Consider the following 21,851-nt stretch of genomic DNA (forward strand, 5'->3'; position numbering starts at 1 on the left):
AACGAAAATTAAGCTTGAATGGTGTATACGCAATCTTACAACAGCTATGACAACATACCCAATGTACTCCGCAAGTGAAGTCTGGAAAGCGATGGTGTATATGCAAATGTACTTCTACCTAGTGCATACCCAATGTACTCCGCAAATGAAGTCTGGAAAGCGATGGTGTATACGCAAATGTACTTCTACCTAGTGCAGATAGAACAATGAAACTATTCTTATTAAAACAACGAACAAACAAAAAAATGATTGGGCAATTTTTATCACATAAAACTCCTGAAGCAAGCCTACATTTCAACCACCCTGCGCTAATACGATGCGTGACATCCTCGTAAATCTCACCATTGCCATGAATCACAGACCCCAGATACTTGAAACTCTTCATCTCCTACGATGCGTGACATCCTCGTAAATCTCACCATTGCCATGAATCTCAAACCCCAGATACTTGAAACTCTTCCTCTCCTCCTCTCCTGATGCCTGAGAGTCCAGCTTCACGACCATATCAGCCTCCTGCAACCTATCACAAAACTTATAGTTAAGTACTCCATCTTTGTCCTGCTCAATCGAAATCCTTTAGACTCAAGCGTCTGTCTCCAAATCTCCAACTTATCATTAACTCCTCCCTGAGTCTCGTCAATCAGTACCGCATCATCAACAAATAACATACACCAAGGCACCTCCCCTTGAATATGTCACGTCAAAACATCCATCACCAAGACAAATAAAGAAGGGCTAAGAGTCGATTCATGGTGCAACCTGATCAAAATCGGAAAGTGCTCCGAATTACTTTCCTAAACTCCGTAATTTAAGACAACAAAATTCAATTTTTTTTATTTTCCTAAACTCCGTAATAAATCAAATAGATTATTTTTTAACATGAGCGGAGTAATAAAAAAAATTTAAATTTCAATTGGTCAATTTCAACTAGCGCCAATTACTTCTTAATTAAATTTTTATTTTTACTTATCATGTTTGACATATTAAAAAAAGTCTTTTATTTTTTATTTTACCTTAGTATTAATTATTTTTTCTCTAAATTATTTCAAGACTCAATAATAAACATCATTTAATAGGAGTAATAATTATTTTTGTTAATAAATATGCCAGAAGTGATAGAAATAACATGGTAAAATCATTATTTCCAATACAATAAATTCGGAGAAAAAAAAGTAACTGTCCTGACTCTACTACCACTCTTACTTCCTCCAAAATATTCCAAAAATAGTGTTGTAATTCAACTAAAATTCTTTAATTTTTAATCAAATCTTTAATATTTTAAAAAAAAATAATAATAAATGGCTACACATTCTTCTGTCCACGAGTATACTCCTTTCGTATTTTTTTTGCGACACACTTTTCTTTTTTAATGATATCAAAAAGAATATCATTTTATTATATCAAGGAAGACTCAAGGGTAAAGCTAGTAAAACCTTCGCGGCCTCAAAATTTTTAATAGCAAACTCTATAATTTCAACTTCACTTGAAGTAATATTGAAGATTGTGAAATATATTTAAAAAATAATAATAAAAAAAAAAAGAGAAAAGTTCTCTCATTTTTTCAAAATATATTTTAGAATTTTGAACCAAACAATTCAAACTTTACATCAATAAATAAAGTTTTAACAACACATCCAAGTTAATGCATTGCAAGCAATTGGCTAACATCTTATTAATTAGAATTAATCCTTATTTTTATGAATAATCATATTAATATATAAAGTTAAAGGTTATGTGTCTTTTAAAAATATTACATAAAAAATAACTATTAAGCAAAAATAAATAAGACAAGCCTAAATTATTACACCAGTGGTAGTATTTTTATATGTATGTTTATATATGTAAGAGCTCGTATTGAAATTTAGCTTTAGGCCACTAATTTTATTGAGACGCCCTTATATTATACATAGAAAAAAATTAACTTTAAAATTCCTCTTTTATTCTTAATAAATAATTTGAAAACATAGAAAATTTCTAAGAATTATTTTAGGCATAAGTTTTCAAATCTTCATCTTTTGCCCTTAAATATCGTATCAAATCAAATAGTTTCACACAAAATCTAACAAAATCTAACTTGTTCCAAAAATAGTGTTGTAATTGAACTACAATACGACTCAAATTTATTCCTCTTAACTTTTCAAATTTATTCCTCCTAACTTTTTGGAGGAACTTTATAAATAAATGTGAATTTAAAAAAAAAAAATTAATTAAAGAGTAATATAAGAAAATAATTATTATTATTTTTTTATTTAATAAGATGGAGAATTATATTTTTAGTAAAAGGTAAGATGTCTAATTAATATGAAACTGAGAGAGCATCATTTTTTAATTTTAATTTTACTTGATATTTTGGACATATCAAGAAAAAACATTAAAAAAAATCTTTTTTTACCCTTAGTTCATTTAGTACTCACTTCAGTTTAAAAAGAATTCCTAACTTCCTTTTTTGTTTATTTTAAAAAAATGACTTTTTTTCTTTTTTGACAACACTTTAATTTCAATTTCTCACGTGACATATTTAAGATCATAAAATAAAAAATATTTTGATACATTTGATATAAGTTTAATTTAAGACCACAAGATTTAACTTTTTATTTTATTTTTTCAAACTCCGTATATGTCAAAATAGATTTAAAAAAAAAAAAAAAGGAGTAATAAGATTTTTTAAAATTTCAAATGGTCAATTTCAACTAGTACCAATTATTTCCTCCATTTGGTTTTACTGATCACTTATATTTTAATTAAATTTTTATTTTTATATGTTATTTTTTGACATATCAAGAAAAGATAACTTTTATTTTTCTATTTAACATTTATGCTTTTTCTTTAAATTATTTTTCAATACATAATATTAAACATCAATTAATATAGGTAGTATAGCAAAATGACCACCTCATTATTGTTTTATTAACGAGCGTGTCAAGTCAAACTATGACAAGTAAAAGTAAACGAAAGATAATAAGAATAATATGATAAAATCACTATGTCAATCATTATTTTCTTAATACTCTTTCTATTTTATTTTACTTGACCTCTTCTAACTTGACACGCCCATAAAGAATACATTAATTAAAAATGTATTTTATAAAATTAATCATATTAATGATGTCTTGAAATTCTAAATCTAACTACTTCCTCCGTCTCAATTTATCTGACATACTTTCTTTTTTAATTCGTCTCAAAAATAATGTTATCTTTGCATATTTAGCAACTATTTAATGACACAATTTTCATTTTATCCCCAAGCCTTATTTATCAGTAAAAGTCAATCAAAAAGTAGCACTCAAATGACTTTAATAAAAAATATATATATATTACTTAGTAAACATAATAAAGTCTTCCCTTATTTCTTAAATTCCGTATCTGGTCAAATTATGTCATATAAATTAAGACAAAAAATATTACTCCCTCTGTCCCAAATTATGTGTCATCATTTCCTTTTAAATTCGTCCCAAAATAAGTGTCGTCTTTCCTTATTTGATAACTTTTTAAAGGCACAATTACCCTTTTACCCTTATTGATCCTACTTAATTAAAAAAAAAAGATATTGACACATTTTTTATAAAGGATAATTTGGTAAACTTTACCAAGTCTTCCCTTATTTCTTAAACTCCGTGTCCGGTCAAATGGCGACACATAAAATTGGACAGAGAAGTAATAAAACACTCTTGATTTGAGAAAATGAACCAACTTAGATAGAACAAAGAAATTTAAAAAAGAACGTCACATAAAATAAAACGGAGAAAATAGATACTAGATACTCCCAATGTACTCGGCAAGTGAAGTCTGAAAAGTGATGGTGTATACGCAAACGTACCCCTACCTAGTGCAGACAGAACAATGACACTATTCTTATTAAAACGAAAAAATTGATTGAACAATTTTTACAACAATGGAATTTGCATGAACAAACTTTGCTAAGTGTTTTTGCTGAACTATAGATTTATTTGATCCCCTATTTTGCTGTAAGAAAGTGCAGCATAGAAAAGTTTTAACAAATTTATTACAAAAAAAAAAAACACGAAAATGTACAATTTCGTGCTTCGATTCTTCTAATGCTGGTGAAGCTAACAATTTCTGTAATACAATCCACAAATGCACAATTTTACGCTCTTTATCGTGGTGGTCCTCTTATATCGTTTTGTGCCAAAGGCGAGGATGTAACTTGATGAAGCATCAATATCCTCGCGATGTTCATGTATCGCTAGTAATTTTTTCCTCGGAAAACAATAGCCTACTCCAATTCCTTGAGAAAATCTACATTGTCAACGAAAACCTGCATGTGTTTTCGGAGATGTTATAGAATTGCAAATTCAACGAGAGTAAAACTGGCGATGAGTGCACTAGGGGGACAACGCGTAGTTGTAATGTTAATAGTATTACCGTCTTCCAACCATCAGGATCGAGGCATGCTGTAATCTTGGTGCTGATACCGGGTAGAGGACCTGGCTCTCTGGTGATTTTGCCACCGCAAAGTTTTATTGCTTCTGCTGTCTTGTACACGTCATCCGTGCCTATAGCGATCTGTCGGGAGGTGTATAAGTTAGTGAACTTAGACGCATGGGGCATACCATGATGGTATGCAACCGGGACAACATGTAGACACACTGCTACCCATGTATGGGGTGGAGTGTTACCTGTGCGTATGCGTTTCCCTTGTCGTACTCAGTGACACCATAATTATACGTCAACTCCATCACAGCATTCGTGTCTTCTGGACCATATCCCAGCATAGCTATTGTATACTGCAAATTCGTAACAAGCTTGGTAAGACTCTTTTGTATCAATAATACACGATGTGATTTCCATCGATTGTATTCTATATGCATGTTGATTTAATTTGACGGAAGTCACACCGAACCAAGGCACAAATTTGACATCTCGGAAAATTTACAGTACAGCTATTCAAGAAGGCAGTACTACTTGGCTATTAGTATATCTTTCAGAATCAAAAGGTTGGGTTTAAGCTCACCGGGGTAGGCATTTCTCTTATCGACGAACACTAGTTGGCAATTATTATTTCAACAACAGCTAAGATGGCAGAAATGACATGAATCAGATATTAAGAGAAGGCAACATATTCAGTACTCGACAAACATAATATCTACTTACTCTCCTCCATCCCGGAAGCTTGTTCAGATTCAACTTAGACGGGTCAAATTGATCAATCGTTTTATCTTTTTGTGCAACAAGGGGTCAAATTGATCAATCTTCAGCCTCATTTTCAGATGGTAACTTATGTTTACTTACTGAATTAAAGTTACATGTTCAGAACCTTAATTTAGAAAGACTAACATGCCCTCACATCGATTTTATATGATGAAGTTCAAGATGCTAATTGAATTATAAATTATATTAGTGAAAGTGGAAGAAAAACTAAAAAGTAAAGGTTGAAAATTTAGTTTGATAGAAAAATATCACATCAAAAGATATACAATATGAATAGTTCTTTAATTCAAATTCTAAAAAGTTGTTCAAGTTGTAGAGATATTGAATAGTATTGGACGTTCTTAACGTCTCAAACGAAAGACTGCCATACAAATTGAAGCATATTGTCTATAATTTTCAGATTTAGCAAATGCCAAACCTTTATATTGTAGTAAATAAATGCAATCACCAAGACGTATATTTTTTATAATTGCCCACAAACATTTCTCAACGAATTACTTAAGCAACATTTTACCCTTTTGTTTGTATTACTATTTACGATTGACTTAAGAATATCAAACTAATCAGTATAGATTGGGAATTAGTTCAACAGGGAAAAGAATTAGATTGTGACGCAGGGTTGAATCCTGAAACTTGTCGAAGGTACAAATATCATTACCATTACTATCATTGTCTGCAGAACTATATCACACTGTTTAGGATGTCAGAAAATGTCACATAAACAGGATGCGGGGCATGAAAGGAAACAGACCGTGTCATTAACAATTACAAAAGTGAGCATGATAAGGTAGTCCGATTGAAGTACTACTACGAAAGAACTTTGGATAATGCACATTGAATAGGACAAAATAGCACATTTGCACAAACAGTTGGTTTAATGGGAAGTCATATCTTGGAAATGCTACAAACGGGTCTCAAAATCCTATTTTCTTTTCGAGGACGGGCGTGATGCAAGTGCAATCATTTTCACTTCGTCCAGCCACATCTGTAACGGCCATTTCATAGAACACGGACCAAACACCAAAAAGTATGGAATTGCATCAGAAAGTTAACCTATCTCCGCTATTTTGCTTTTCCGGGATAAGATAGTCGACATATCTCCACCATGCTAGCACTTAAATAACAAGCAATATAGGTACACATGCATCGCACTGAATAATCTTTATACTAATGTTCCAAGCAATAGGTATTTCAGCTTCATACACTTTATTAAAGTTTAAACATCCATGATGATTGCATTAGTTATGTTAACTGTCTTAAAAAGTTATATTACCTTGTATTCGGGGCTGTCACGTGTGCGAAGAAGCTTCATACCATAAGCCTGAGTATGAAACAATGTAGAGTAAATTTGTGGCTAACAACTGATCCTTGCAGTAGAGCTAATAAATAACTAGCAGTAAATACAATAGCAACAGCGCTTATGAAGTCACAGTAGCTTACGTTCTCATAAAAATTTATGGCACGTTCAAGATCTCCAACTCGAAGCATTACTTGGCATAGGGGCTCGGGTGTTGGACCCCTCTCTATAAGTTCAAACTTGTAACCATCAGGATCTTCAATAAATGCAATTACAGTCTTTCCCCCTTTAACGGCACCTGGTTCCCTAGTTACTTTCCCTCCCTTAGCCTTTATGAGTTCAACTGTCTTTGAAACCTAATGCACACCCCCACAAGCTGGTAAGCGTCAAGTAATATGCACATGCAAATTGTCAAAGAAATTAAAAAATGAATAAAGAACACGGTTATGCAGGTAAAACACACTAATTGCACAGAACAAATACAAAATGCAGTAACAGTAAAGCTTAGAATGGCCTTTAGTGCTGTACAGATATGCAAGATCGCATGTTTTATAAAAAAATCCTTTTTTTTTTGGAAATGGTAAGGATTATATTTAATACAGCACCAAGAATATGCTAAAGATTTTGTACTGTTCTATGTAAATTCCTTTTACGCTTATATAACACATTATAAAGAAACTTACATCCTCTACAGCAATTCCGAAATGGCCAAACGCAGATCCAATATCATACTTGTCAACTCCATAATCTGGCAGTGTCATAAAATTAAAACATCAGATTCATGACCAACAGAGGTTGTAAAGAGATGTAAATGTAGAGCGTCGAGAAAGAAAAGGAAATAGCATAGGGATAAGGATAGCAAGCAACTTACTATAAGTGAGTTCAATCACGAAATGAGAGTCCTCCGGTCCATATCCTAGAAACGCATTTGTGTATCTTTCCTCAGGGATGTCACGCTTTCTCAATAATTTCATCCCTAAGCACTCTGTATAGAATCTGCACACAATTACAGAAGGTTAAAAGAGAGAGTAAGAGAGAAGATGACCATGGAAATTAAACAGAATTAGACAAGCAAAATATGGAGTATCAAGATATTTGTACTTGATCGTTCTGTCAAGGTCTCCAACACGGTAAACAACATGGAGCATTCTTCTCTTGTCCTGTTTGACCCATTCTAGGACATTTTCTTGGGTAGCAGCAGTGCTTGCATGCGACATATTTCCTGCAGCAGCACTGATCGACAAACTGCCTCCCTTTTCTCTTAACAGCTTAGAAGCTTTAAGGCCAAAAGATTGCAACTGTGGAACTGCTGCAGAACCATCAATAACACTAAGTAAGCAACTCTCTTACTAACAGATGGGACACGATAGACTAAGAAGTCAACAGAAATAAGCAACGCTAATATAGCACACAAATGGATGACATCCGTAGGTGTATTGGCAAGCAAATCACAACAGAATATTAACACAAGCTATCTGAAGCAGTCAATTAGTTTCCAAACTAAAGAACTATACAGTAAATGGAAGAGTTGGAGAATACAAACTTAAAACAGAAATCTCCGGCACCAACCTTCTTAATATACTACAGCAAATGTTTCCACATTAGACATCATCTAAGGGTGGTGTACGTGTGGTTGAACATGGGGTAGTTGCTTATTAAAACATAGAGGAATAATCACTTTTACCAACAAAATTACTATCACAGTGAAGTGAATTGAGGTATGTAAGATTCAGTTGAAAATTATGCTGTCTAAAAAGTAGAACCCGAAAACTTTTAATGAAAGCAACAACAAACCCAATCCCCCCCAGGAAGAGTCTAGCCAAGAAAATGGTGTTCTTTTAATAAAATAAAAACTGAGGATGAAAGATGAGGCTCTTACGAGACTAGATCCTCCATTAGTACCTTTATTAGGAAATATGAATGTACTGACAGAAGGATTTCATACAGATAGTTTGGTCGGTTCGTGACCCCTGGATGCCAAAGGCTTCCTTTGGGTGATCTCGTAGGTCCTAAAGGGTGGAAATGACATGGTCGGTCCATGGATTTTCCTTCCTTTTCTTTTGCCGCATTTCACTCAAATTTCACTGAAATACGACTAACAATGACACCCTTCAGCCATTTTAGTTTTCCTTTCCCTCCCCTTCCCACAGGAAAACAACAAAAATAGCCTTGGAATCCATTAATAACCAGAAGTTCATGCTGTGATAACATAATCTACTGCCTAACCTTTCATACTGGCTTTTTCCTTTCTTCTTTTCAATTTGGGAAGCATACTAATTTAACTAGACCTCAAAAAAGAAACAAATGTACTCGACTCCCAATGAATTTAAGAATGGATTGACCCAATCAGACCATGAGCCGAAGAAGATAGTTTTATAAAACACAAGAGTTATAAAATTTCTTAAGAGTAGATTTCGTTTTCCGTTTCAATCTGTTTGTCATTTTCAGTCCGTTTCAAAAAGAATGCACTTCCCCTTTTTGACAACTCTTTTTCCAACTTTCCACATGGCATGCTTAAGACAAAAGATTAAAATCATTTCGGTTTTTTAGTTTATGACCACAAGATTCAAAAGTCTTGTTTACTTTCTTAAACTCAATGCCAAGTCAAAACAAGATAGACAAATTAAAACAGAGGTAGTGTCATCTATACATACAATTCAATCACAACTCTTTATTGAACTCTTGGCCAATCAAAAACCAGACAAACAAGAATTCAATATCAACCAAAACTACAAAGTGTATACGCAATATACAGGTCAAATATTCAAGAAAATTGCAAAAAAACAAAAAGGGGTTCAAAATTAAGAGCTGAAAATCCAACAGACAGAAACTTTCCCAGTACCCAAATGACAATAAGTGAAATTCCTTGTAGAATTATGTGAGAAAAGTGAAACGGAGAAGCGAGATGATGAGCCAGAAAACTTAAGGGATGAAAGTGAAGGTCTAATTGATGATGCCATAGGTAAAATTCTCAACCATTTTTTTTCTTGATTTAAAACTGCTTTTTATGCAGCTCTATATATATGCGGAGTGATAGATTGTTTCTTTTGGATTCTTTATGAGATATTTGACAAGGACAAAAAAGTGGGAAAGCGAAAAATGAAGATTTGGTTCGGTGCATTCTACATATCTTTAAATTACGACTACATGATTCAAAATTCTTCTTTACTTTCTTAAACTCTGTGTCTAAGACAAAACCAAACAAACTAGTAGTTTCTTTCTCTAACTCCGCACCAAGCCAAAATCATACGAACATGTTTCTTTCTTAAACTTCGTACCAAATCAAAACACAACTCAATCACAACAGGTACATCAGCTATATAACATAATCTCATTTCATTGTTCCACACACACACACACATATAATACGCATGCTATACTACAAAAAAACACTAAATGACTAAATGGGTGCACAGAAAATTGGTCATAAATCGAAACAAGAATTCATTATCAACCAAAACTACAAAGTGCATACACAATATACAGGTCAAATATTCAAGAAAATTGCAAAAAAGGGACAAAAAGGAGTTCAAAATTAAGAGCTGAAAATCCAAAAGAAAGAAACTTTACCAGTACCCGAATGACAATAACTGAATTTCCTTGTAGAATTATGTGACAAAAGAGATACAGAGAATCGAGATGATGAGCCAGAAAACTTGAGGGATGAAAGTGAAGGCCTAATTGATGATGCCATAGGCAAAATTCTCACCATTTTTGCAACCCTCTATATGGAGTGATTTATTTTTTATTTTTTTTTTGGATTATTTATGAGATAATAATTGACATGAAGATTTGGAAAGGGGAAAATTGAAGATTTGGTATTTGTGGGAGTGAAAGTGTCGAAGCTTAGAGAAAAGCACAAGTGGTTTTGATTTTGATGAGAGAAAATGACAACAATAGTACCTTATCTTTGAGGTAGATTCAAATTAGTCCATGAACTTACCAATATTACTCCCTCCGTCCATATTTATTTGGAGATGAGCCATATTTTCGCACCTCAGCGTCGGTAGGGACCCAGAGATCTGTCTTCGCTTTCGGCGTTCATTGTTTTGTTATTTTTGAAATCCTGGTGATGGACGTGGAGAGGTGCATGGACAGAAAGATTCAAAATTGGAAAAAGAGATACGAAGAGAGAGAAGTAATCAATCGATGAAAGAACATGAAATGATTATTCCCCCGCGCGAACGACTACTAGTAGAAAATGGCGAGATCATGAGTGAAAGAAGGATCGAGGAGGATCCAAGTACCCCTAAGCTATACCCGAAGTTGTTATGACATACTTAAACTTTACAGAGGTTCTAATACTTCTGTGTTTTGTGCTCCTTTTCGCTGACGTGACTGCCAAATAGCAAAATATTTTTTGTTCTCTTTTTGTGCTGATTTGGCCGCCAAGCCCATGCTGGCACAATAATACAGGAAAAAAAAAGTTTAGGGGAGTAATAGAACCTCGTAAAGTTTAAGTATGTCATAGTAACTTCGAGTATAGTTTAGGGGTACTTGTACCTTATATCATTTATTTGTCGAAAAACTTTAAATATAAGGCTAATTTTACTATATAATCCTTTGAATACAATGCATTTAATATATTGAATAATTAATAGTGTTTATTAGAAAGGTAAAATGGACATAAGTGGTAATTAATTTAAGCCATAAAAATATCTAGAGTAATTTTTTTTTTTTTTTTTTTTTGATTATTTGTGAGATAATAATTGACATGAAGATTTGTTTTGGTACAAAATTGGGTAAAGAGGAAAATAAATATTTGGTAAGTGTTGGAGCTAAAAGGGACAAGTTTTGTTTTGATATTTGATGATGACAAAGTTTGTATGATTGTGATGGAGAATCACGAGACGCTTCCAACTCTATTGGGCTTAAGGAAACAAGAATGAGATTAATGGGCCATAATGGGCCCATGTTAATATTTGGCCCAAGTACCAAAATTATGATTTGGGTCAAGTTCAGAAACCACGATCCTAAAATGGGTTGGTCTTGATATTATGTATCTCGTAAAGAAAATGAAATTCATAAGGATGGTCTTGATTTTTCGGACCTGGTTATAAAATTTGCTCATAAGGCAGATGTTTTAACTTTTGCACATAATATAGACGTTCAGGAGGATATTTTAAGTCAGTGAATCTGCTCATTTGACCATATATAGGAAAAAGTCAGAACTTAGATATGCTGTCATAAGGTAGACATTCATGACATTTCAAGACAATAAACCGTACAATTGACCAAAAGTTTCGTGTTATAGGCAAAAATTAGAATTTAAATAAGTTGCTTATAAGGCAAATGTTCATGACATTTCAAGACAATGAACCTAAACAATTAACCCGAACATCTCCCTTATAGGCAAACATTAAAACTTATTTAACGGGCACAAAAATTCAAAACTGGACATTTTGGGGGGACAAAAATTCAAGATCAACCACTTTGATAGACATTATGCGTAATATCGTGTAAATAGTCCATAATGGTCCAAACAAATTTCTAGCCCAAATTCCAAGAATAGGACACATGACCACGGAGGGTATTAGCAGTATTCTCATAGTTTCTTGTTCTTCGGGTATCATATGTGTATTATGCTTTGAATATCACTTTATGTTATTGTCATATTGTTTCATTACTATGTACGTTGTGTAATGCTCTTCATTTCATAGTATTTCGTTGTTGTTTTCGCTCTAACTATTTTCGTAATACCTTTTCAAAACTACTTGGATATGCTTCATTTTGAGTCATGGATCTCTCGTAAACAACTTTGCCATGCTTCAATTAATTTTACGAGCAAAGGTAGTAAACCGGTCCACAAACAATCAAGTCGTGTTCCATATCATCACTCGCTATCTTCGTACTTGAAATCTCATTTTGGGGTAAAGCGCTCCATAGTTATTAAAGACGACTTCATACACAGAGCTCAGACAAAAAAATTACTTATCAGTCCATCACAATCATTAATGACCGTCAATTTTTTCTTACTATCTAGATTTGTCACTTCAAATTATTATCACCTTTTTTTTTTTTATGTTTTCTCTACAGTTGAAAATAAATATCGGGTTTCAACCAAAGGTTAAAACAAGAGATTTTATATTAAAGTTTCGAGATTAAATTCGTCATCACCCCAAAGCAAAATATTTTAGCACAAATCTACATTAATCGAACCACAAAGCGTTCGAGTTATTTTTTTTAAAAAAAAGGATATATAGGGAGGAAGCATATCAAAATCTCAATTTTTAAAGGGGTAAGCATTATATTATTAGTTTTCCACTGAAAATGCAAAAGTAATTAATTAAATTAACCTTCTAATCAAGTCTAATCAAAGATAATATCACCATGTGGATAATTAATTAAATTTCATCATCAATTGACACAATATAAGCAGCCAAAAAAACATATGGGATCCACAAAAAAAAAGAAGAAGATATATATCAATATGTCGATAGATAATAAATGGCATTATAAATTATATATATTGATAAGGTAAAAAATAAGTTTCGGTATCATCATAATATAACATGTTATAGTAAGTTATCGATCGTATTTTTTGATTATTAAAATCACTTATTATTAAAAGTTACCTATATATAAATATCTTTTAAGTAATCAAATAACGTGAATATCCTCGATCTTCCACCATAAATTGATGACGTACAAAGGTTAAATTCATAAATTAATATATATTATATCTCTCTATTTTTATTATTTTGGGAAAAGGAGAAATTGTAATATCTATTAATACCTACCTACAACATTCCACTATCATCATAATATAACATGTTATAGTAAATTGCCTGTCGTATTTTTTGATTACTAAAATCACTTATTATAAAAAGTTAACTGTGTATAATTATTTTTTAAGTAATTTAATAACATGAATATCCTCGATCTTCCACCATGAATTGATGACATACAAAACTTAAACTCATAGATTAATATATATTATTTCTCTCAATTTTTTTGGGGGGGGGGGGGGGGGGAGAAGGAGCAATTGTAATATATCTATTAATACGTTGCCTAGAACATGAATGGTGTGTTTACAAATTATATAAATTAACGTGATATAAATATTTGTAACAAATATTATATCAATTATAATTGCCTTTTAGTTATGCATAATCTACAATTTGTTTCATAGTTATATTTAGCAGCAAGCAATAATTTAAAGCAATATTGCTGATCAATTGAAAAGGCTCAAATATATTTTTAAATAAGAGATAATACCCAATTACCCCTGAACTATACCCAAAAAGGTTATGACACACCTCAACTTAAAGGGGTCCTATTACCATCCTGAACTAATTAAAAGTGTAATTTTGACACCCTTAGTGCCTATGTGATGCCTATGTGGTACAATACGCTGAAGTGTCCACGTAGGCACTGAGGGTGTCAAAATTACACTTTTAATTAGTTCAGGGGATAATAGGACCTCTTTTAAGTTGAGGTATGTCATAGCCTTTTTGGATATAGTTCAGGGAGTAATTAAGTATTTTCTCTTTAAATAATTAAAAAGATCAAAATATATCTCGATCAAATTAAAGATGTCGTATCTAATATGAAATTATTGATCACTTTTAATCACTTTTATTTGGTACGCCATCACCTTTGAAGACGAAACAAGAACTTATTGGAGTTAGAAATTCTAACAAAGAATGTTAGAATTTTTAGTACTTGTCAATGGGGATTTAATAACGTATTGATATACAAAATAGTTATTTTTACTTTATTTATGCAATATAATTTTCAAAAAAGAAATTCAATTGTCAAAATAGATATGAATATTTTTTTATTTTTTTTTAGTTTCCCAAGGTATCCCCACAGCCAGCAGCCGAGAGACTAATCCTCCGTTCCTCGATCAGCGCATTTTGCGGTAGGAAACTGGCCACAGAGTTTGCTCTGTTCGCCAGAGACGGGGATCGAACCCCCGACTTCTTGCTTAAGGGACATAGCGCTGAACCACTATGCCAACTCTGGTGGTTAGATATACGAATATTTTACTTTCATAGATAAGTTTGTATTCATTCTAAAAGATCGTATATTCTTACATACGATTTTCTATTTTTGTGATTTTAGGTCTATATCGTCTTCTATAAACATCATAGTCCATCATGACATTGTAGTTGTACCTACGATCCCATATGGAAAAACTACTAGAAAAATATATGTAAAAAAATGAAGGTACTACTTAGTAGTTAGTACAATATTGTGGTATTATTTATTGTTATGGTTAATATAAAATAAAAATACGTCGGCTTAAATTAAAATATGTGTATAATGGAGAATACAAATAACAATAATATTTCATAGTTCAAAACCACTCCAACTTGCATGTTGGGCGTCAGCAACAAATTTTATTTTAATCTTTATTACAAAAAATTATATCACCTATATAAAATAAATATTGAATTCCGTTAACTTTTTTTTTTAATACATTTATTTTTTATTTTTATTATATTAAAAATTCTGACTTCGCCACTCCTTACCTGAGCCCAGAGAATCAAAATATCCCCTAATGAAGACATAAAAAATTGGCAAATCCAAAAATTGTCATTTTTCAAATCAAAATATTCCTTGTGGCAGCCAGAAAATTATAAAAATATAAAAAGATGTGTGTCATAATTGAAATGGACAAGGTGTGACATTTCATAATTTGTAGATATTTTAAGGAGTTGTTAGACCTAATCACACTAATATAAATAAAAAGTTAGTATAATTTTAGTTTAATATATTAAAACAAGTAAAAGAGAAAAAAAATAATTAATGTACTTTTTCTGGCTAACATGTAACCTACAACTACTGCAAGAACAAACAAAAAGAAAAAAGTAATTTTACCATAGCCAAATGTTGTGGAGGGTGTGGTAAGTATTCCTCCATCGTTAACTAAACGTTTCGGATTCAAACTGTGGAAAAAAGTCGCTTTTAGACTTCGTTAGGCTCACTTCCCCACAGCCATACTTTTTGATACAAATTCAAATTAGTCGGATCACAAAGTAGGTACCGAACAACACATAATGTTTCCGATTCAAGCTGTGGGAATAAAGTTGCCTTTAGACTTCGGTAGGCACACTTTACCCCCCACAACTATACTTTCTGATAAAAATTTAAATTAGTCAGATCACAAAGTAGGCACCGAACATCACATAATGTTTCCGATTCAAGCTGTGGGAAGAAAATTGCCTTTACACTTCGGTAGGCGCACTTTACCCCCCCCACAACTATACTTTCTAAGACAAATTCAAATTAGTCGGATCACAAAGTAGGTACCGAACACCATATAATGTTTTCGATTCAAGTTGTGGGAATAAAGTTGCCTTTAGACTTCAATAGATGCATTTTACCCCATAACCATACTTTCTCATACAAATTCAAATTAGTCGGATCACAAAGTAGGTACCGAACATCAGATAATGTTTTCGATTCAAGTTGTGGGAATGAAGTCGCCTTTAGACTTCGGTAGGCGCGCTTTTCCTCCCACAACTATACTTTCTGATACAAATTCAAATTAGTCGGATCACAAAGTAGGTACCGAACATTAGATAATGTTTCCGATTCAAGCTGTGGAAATAAAGTCGCCTTTAGACTTCGGTCGCACTTTACCCCCCCAACTATACTTTCTGATACAAGTTCAAATTAGTCGGATCACAGAGTAGACACCGAACATCAAATAATGTTTCGGATTCAAGCTGTGGGAATAAAGTTGCCTTTGGACTTCGGTAGGTGCACTTTACCCCCCACAACTATACTTTCTGAGACAAATTCAAATTAGTCGGATCACAAAGTAGGTACCGAACATCAGATAATGTTTCCAATTCAAGCTGTGGGAATAAAGTTGCCTTTACACTTCGGTAGGCGCACTTTACCCCCGACAACTATACTTTCTGAGACAAATTCAAATTAGTCGGATCACAAAGTAGGAGGTACCGAAGATCAGATAATGTTTCCGATTCAAGCTGTGGGAATAAAATCGCCTTTACACTTCGGTAGGTGGACTTACCCCCCCCCCCCCCCATCCCACAATCATACTTTCTGATGCAAATTTAAATTAGTAGGATCACAAAGTAGGTACCGAACATCATATAATGTTTTCGATTCAAGCTGTGGGAATAAAGTTGCCTTTAGGCTTCAATAGATGCATTTTACCCCCATAACCATACTTTCTGATACAAATTCAAATTAGTCGGATCACAAAGTAGGTGATAGAAAACCAAAAAAGAAAATCTTTTTTAACCAAGTAAGCAAAAATACCTATGGAAGATAAGAAACTATACATTGAATGATTGTGTTGTGTTTTCTTGTTGTGCTGCATACGTTTTTTCCCTATTTGCAAACCATTGAACTGTTCTTCTTGCAATTGGAAGCCAAATTTTCTTCCTTTTTTCCTCTTTCACATTAGTATTTGGCACAACACATGTAGTAGCATTCTCTCTATTACATGTATTCCTAGTACTAACATCATCAAATCTTGGACATATCAAAATCTCAGACATAGCTCTCTTCTCATTTTGGCTCAATACTTTCGATGTACTATTGATTCTTGATTCTGATGATGACAAGAATCGATTGCTACGCGTCATGTCATGAATCATTTCTCTGTTCAAGAACATGAAATCCGAAGAACTAACGTTGCTCCATCGATGTTTTAGTACAACATCAGACACAATAATCCTATGATTGAACTTGTGCAAGTGCAACATATCAAGAAAACTGTCTTGTTGAATTGGTATTTCGTCATCTTCTTGAATACCCTTTTCTGATTTCTTGAAACTTATGCTACCTATACTGAATCTTGATGATTTGTTGTTACCATTTCGATGATTTTCTTCTCTCTGTACGTAGAGTTCCAAGTTGGAATCCTCTCTTAGCTCGGACTGATTATTCAAGAATCGAAAACTATTCGAATATGTTAACAATGTATGGTCCTCAGCACTGACTTTGTGTCTACATAGAGGACAACTTGAATGTTTTTCAAGCCATTGATCGATACAGTTGATGTGAAATGCATGTTTGCATTTTGGTAGTAATCGAAGGACTTCAACATCTTCGAATCTTGATAAGCAAACCGCGCATTCTAGGCCTTCTCGAGAGCCTCTGAGCAACGCGAACCTGAAAAATGGGAGTGACTGAATGACAGTTTTATCTATACCTGATGAACTTCGCGACACTGGGATAGTTGTCATTAGACCATCTTGATGGATCGCGCTGTTGTGGACAGGAAGAGGTGATCTACGACAGAATTTGGCGTAGAGGAGAAGCAGGAATGTTAACGAAAACATGATGGAAAGAATACCAATAACAACAGCTATACTTGGCTTGAAACTGTTTGCTTCATCGTCTTGCGTAGATGGATACTCTTGAAATGTAGAGCCATAGGCTTTAACAATATTTGGGAGTAGAAAGTGAAGGATTGCTATTATAACTAGCATACTTGAACGAATCGCGAGATGGTTACTGCTTCTGTCTGAATTCGACATCACGTATATAACAAAAAATGATATATGAAAAACAGAGTATATAGTTTTTGAAATTTACAAAGAGTTCAAGATTTTATCTATAGGACATGAATGATGTCCCTCTTATTTTGTATGTATAAGGCTATTTAAAATTGTGGAGGTTAGCAATATGTCATAAGTTTGTTTGGCATCTTTTTTTTACATGGGGTCCTCACAAAGAGTATTCTTTTGGTTTGTTTTTGTATGTCTAAATCTCAAGAAATTATTTTTAAGGGGATGGGGTGTGGTGGGCACAAAGGGATGTGCTGATCCAAAGTTTTAACTCGCTGAGTTCGATCTGTAAGTTTTTTAATTTTTGTGACTCTTCATGTAAAATTTATAGTATTTTGTATCGGAAATATTGGATTCAGAAGAACACCGTTGATGGAAATATGTCCATGCTTGAATTTGAACACATATCATTTGCACTTTTGTTCCTATTTTATGTTAGTATTTACTTTTTATCCTTCAAGTTAAATAACCTTTTTGCATGACAAAAGTTTATAGTTTTACATTATAATATTCTATAAATTATGTCCGGCACCCTCAAAGAATTTATGCTCCACTAAACATGAATTTAATTTCTAAAAACAAAAATTAAATATCAAAGGTAAACCATGCCATTATTAAAAGCAAATGGTATCATTTGACTAGCAAACTTTTTAGAAAAAAAGGAAGTGAAATTCAAATTTGATTTGCATTATATAGGTAATATATCAAGTGATGTCAAGGTTTTGATGGATGATAATGAAAAAAGTCAAAAATGTAGGTGCATCAGAGAGCAACTTAAAACTAAAACTTAAAAAAATAAAAAATAAAGAAGTTTTATAAGCCAAGAAGTAGGAAACATTTCACCTTCTTTTGCATATAAACTTGATTTTTCAAGGGATAATACTTACAAAAAATATCTGAATTTTAACGGAATTTTCAGTTGAGTATATTGAACTTTGCAGGATCTTATTACTCCCTACACTTTTTAAAGTGGATTTAATTTCCCCTCCCCCGAAACTCTATACTCAGTTTCGGCGGCTAGCGGTATAATACACGTGTCAATCTTATTTTTAAACGTGTATTGGCATGTGTAATACACGCGCCAACTTCATATTTATATGTGTCCATGTGGGCAGATATATGTCATTAAAATATAAAAAAAAAAGTCCAGGGGGTAATAGGACCCCCGCAAAGTTCAGTATGCTCAACTAAAAATTTGGTCAAAGTTCAGGTATTTTTGTGAGTATTATGTCCCATTTTTTAAAACTCAATTGCATGAAATTTTAGTAAATATAGTTGTCTTTTTTGCATTATATTAATTCAAGAGTTAGCTAGTAATTACTCAGCTTAATTGTTTATATACATTTTGTCAACTAACTCTGAGTCTAAGAAGAGTTTGATTGCTATTCTAGTCCTATTCATCATTTCTTTATAAGATCAAACAATTAAATACATCAAGTGCAATTAGAAAAAGGAAAAAGAAATTTTTCACCCCAAACTATATAAGAAAAGTCGAATCCACACCTAAACTATATAAGTGACATATTACAGACCTAAATTATAAATAAGTGAAACTTTTTACACCCTATAAAGCATTATACTACTTGCATGTGGTGTGGTGTTGCACACCACCTGTCACGTCAGGGCCACGTCAGCATGATACGAAAAAATAATAAATTTATTATTTTCATAATTTTTATTTTTTTTTAATTTAAATTTTTTTCTTTCTTCTTCAATATCCAAAACCTCCATTGTTGTCCAAAACCTCCATTGTTATGAGTTTAATTTTTTTCTTTTTCTTCAGTATCCAAAACCTCCATTGTTATGAGCTCAATTTTTTTTTCTTTTTCTTCAATGTCCAATTATAGATACACTTTTCTACACAGTGGAATCCAATTATATGTGCAGGAAAGTTTTATCCTTTTTTTTTTTCTAACTTGATATTTACCTTGTTTAGCAGACAAGGTGCAACATTGAAATTGCGTCAATTTCATTGTCGGCGATGCAGCTCTGGCGACGATTGCTTGATACACCGCCGCGCACATCTAAAATCTACACACTACCCACACAATACAAAACCTCACTACCTCAGTAGTACTATAATTTCCTCCAAAACTAAAACCGTCAAAACACCAACAACAACCTCAATCCTCAAACAACAACAACAATGGACAATGTCTCTTACCAACGTTTCTCCCGTATCAAAATCCGCAAAGTGAAACCCAAATTCATGAAATTCAAGCTCCGAGACACAGATTCCAGCATAGCCAACGCACTTCGTCATATAATGATAGCTGAAGTCCCAACCATAGCAATCGACCTCGTAGAAATTGAAGTGAATTCTTCTGACTTAAATTATGAGTTTATTTCACATCGTTTAGATGTAATACCATTAACGAGTGAATGTGCTAGGAGTATGAGATTTTCGCGTGATTGTGATGCTTGTGATGGTGATGGACAATATGAGTATTATTCAGTTGAGTTTTATTTGAGGGTTAAGTGTTTGAGTGATTAGACACTTAGATTTGAGGTCGATAATTAGATTCGATGGTTGAATTGAATTGGGGAAAAGGAAGGAGAAGAAATTTCAGTCATTGTTAATCGTTCGAAACTCATTAGCAACTTGAAATTGGAATTGGATTTTTCAGTTTGGAGATTTATTAATTTGGAGAAGAAGAAGAAGATGGATGATGGATGCTGGGGCTGGGTGGAGAATATTTTAATTTTTTTTTTTTTGTTATTTTTAAACTTAGACGCGTTTTTTTTTTTAATATAAATAATTGTGTTTTTTCCACATCAGATTTAGGGTGTAAAAAATTTCACTTTTTTATAGTTTAGGTGTGTAATATGTGACTTATATAGTTTAGGTGTGAATTCGACTTTTCTTGTATAATTTGGGGTGAGAACGATGCCTTTTCCCAATTGAGAACTTGTTTGAAAAACATGATTACAATATTTTTTTTATTTTGGAATATATGCAAATGCATGTACTAATAATGCCTTGCAATTATATCCTAATTTTTTATCCTTTAAAGTGCCGCCCTCTCTTCGCTCTCGATAGGAGCGCTAGGGAGCAGGTGAAGCGTGTCGTACGTAATGAAAAGATAGATATCACTACTTACCATTGGTGCAAACGTAGTGATCTCAAACTAGGACCGATAACCAATTTGATATCAATCCGTCATTACTAATAGAATCTAAATGATCCCTGAATTGATCGAAAGACCTATTAGATGGCTAGAATCTGTTATTTGAATGAAACTGGACCTTCGAAAATCATATCAAATATATGAATTTTTCATCCTTTCAATTAATTAAAAAGACAAGTGGTCCTATTTATTAATTTTGGAGCATGTATAAATTGTGAGGATACACAAGTTGTCTGTTTTAGTTACATTTTCCTTCATAAGGAGTTATCAATTTAAAAAATAGAAGGATATATTCATAAGATGATATAAGTATTTAATTGTCACACCCGTTTTTCACCGCGTCCGACCCCGCTAGGGAGTTGGTTTTAGAGAAAATGGGTTTTTCCAATTAAAGTGACGTTTTGAAAAGGGATTACTTTACTTACAGAGTCGTCACCTGGAATTGAGTTTGGGTGTTCCAAGTCACCTTATTGAATCCCTATTCAAAAGGAAATGACTCTTCAATTTTTATTTTTCCGTCTGCGAACTAGAAATCCGGATAAGGAATTCTGTTGACCGAGGGGAAGGTGTTAGGCACCCCTCGAGTCCCGTGGTTCTAGCACGGTCGCTTTAATGACTTACGTCTGGCTGAAATTAATTTTTTTTTTTTTTTAGGATTTATAATATTTGTTAACCTAAAAGTTGTTTGCCTCCCGCTTTTAATTTATTTTGAAATTATTTATTATATTGACGTGTGGCTTACCGATAGTAGTACTTTTCGGC

At 32.9% G+C, this 21,851-nt stretch overlaps 2 protein-coding genes across 5 annotated transcripts; both read right to left on the bottom strand.

Annotated features, from left to right (window-relative positions):
- Positions 1–3,827: 3,827 nt before the first annotated feature.
- On the bottom strand, positions 3,828–10,673 carry LOC107841018 (probable lactoylglutathione lyase, chloroplastic). Of its 4 annotated transcripts, none has more exons than XM_016685007.2 (9): positions 10,043–10,673; positions 7,568–7,775; positions 7,338–7,462; positions 7,150–7,214; positions 6,610–6,822; positions 6,443–6,490; positions 4,638–4,745; positions 4,384–4,524; positions 3,828–4,276 (listed from the first exon to the last, which is right to left on the bottom strand). In XM_016685007.2, the coding sequence occupies exons 1-9, from the start codon at positions 10,176–10,178 to the stop codon at positions 4,235–4,237; spliced, it is 1,086 nt and encodes a 361-aa protein (XP_016540493.2). In that variant the 5' UTR covers positions 10,179–10,673; the 3' UTR covers positions 3,828–4,234. The 4 variants fall into 4 exon arrangements, with proteins under 4 accessions (XP_016540493.2, XP_016540491.2, XP_016540494.2 ...); XM_016685005.2 differs by having other exon boundaries at positions 10,037–10,641; XM_016685008.2 differs by having other exon boundaries at positions 7,568–7,772; positions 10,043–10,621.
- Positions 10,674–16,659: 5,986 nt separating this feature from the next.
- On the bottom strand, positions 16,660–18,142 carry LOC107841857 (E3 ubiquitin-protein ligase ATL42). Its single transcript, XM_016685700.2, has one exon. It carries the CDS (start codon positions 17,929–17,931, stop codon positions 16,723–16,725), a length of 1,209 nt encoding a protein of 402 aa, XP_016541186.2. The 5' UTR covers positions 17,932–18,142; the 3' UTR covers positions 16,660–16,722.
- Positions 18,143–21,851: the final 3,709 nt, after the last annotated feature.

The sequence above is a fragment of the Capsicum annuum genome, chromosome 9, assembly GCF_002878395.1.
Source record: "Capsicum annuum cultivar UCD-10X-F1 chromosome 9, UCD10Xv1.1, whole genome shotgun sequence".
Lineage (NCBI taxonomy): Eukaryota > Viridiplantae > Streptophyta > Magnoliopsida > Solanales > Solanaceae > Capsicum > Capsicum annuum.

Excerpts from the sequence above, each read along its gene's own strand:
- LOC107841018 (XM_016685005.2), bottom strand. The coding sequence starts at position 10,178 with ATGGTGAGAATTTTGCCTATGGCATCATCAATTAGGCCTTCACTTTCA. Across the intron at positions 7,776-10,036 it reads TTATTGTCATTCGGGTACTG|CAGTTCCACAGTTGCAATCT; the intron begins GTAAAGTTTCTT and ends ATGGTTCTGCAG. Across the intron at positions 6,823-7,149 it reads TCGGAATTGCTGTAGAGGAT|GTTTCAAAGACAGTTGAACT; the intron begins GTAAGTTTCTTT and ends GGTGTGCATTAG.
- LOC107841857 (XM_016685700.2), bottom strand. The coding sequence starts at position 17,931 with ATGTCGAATTCAGACAGAAGCAGTAACCATCTCGCGATTCGTTCAAGT.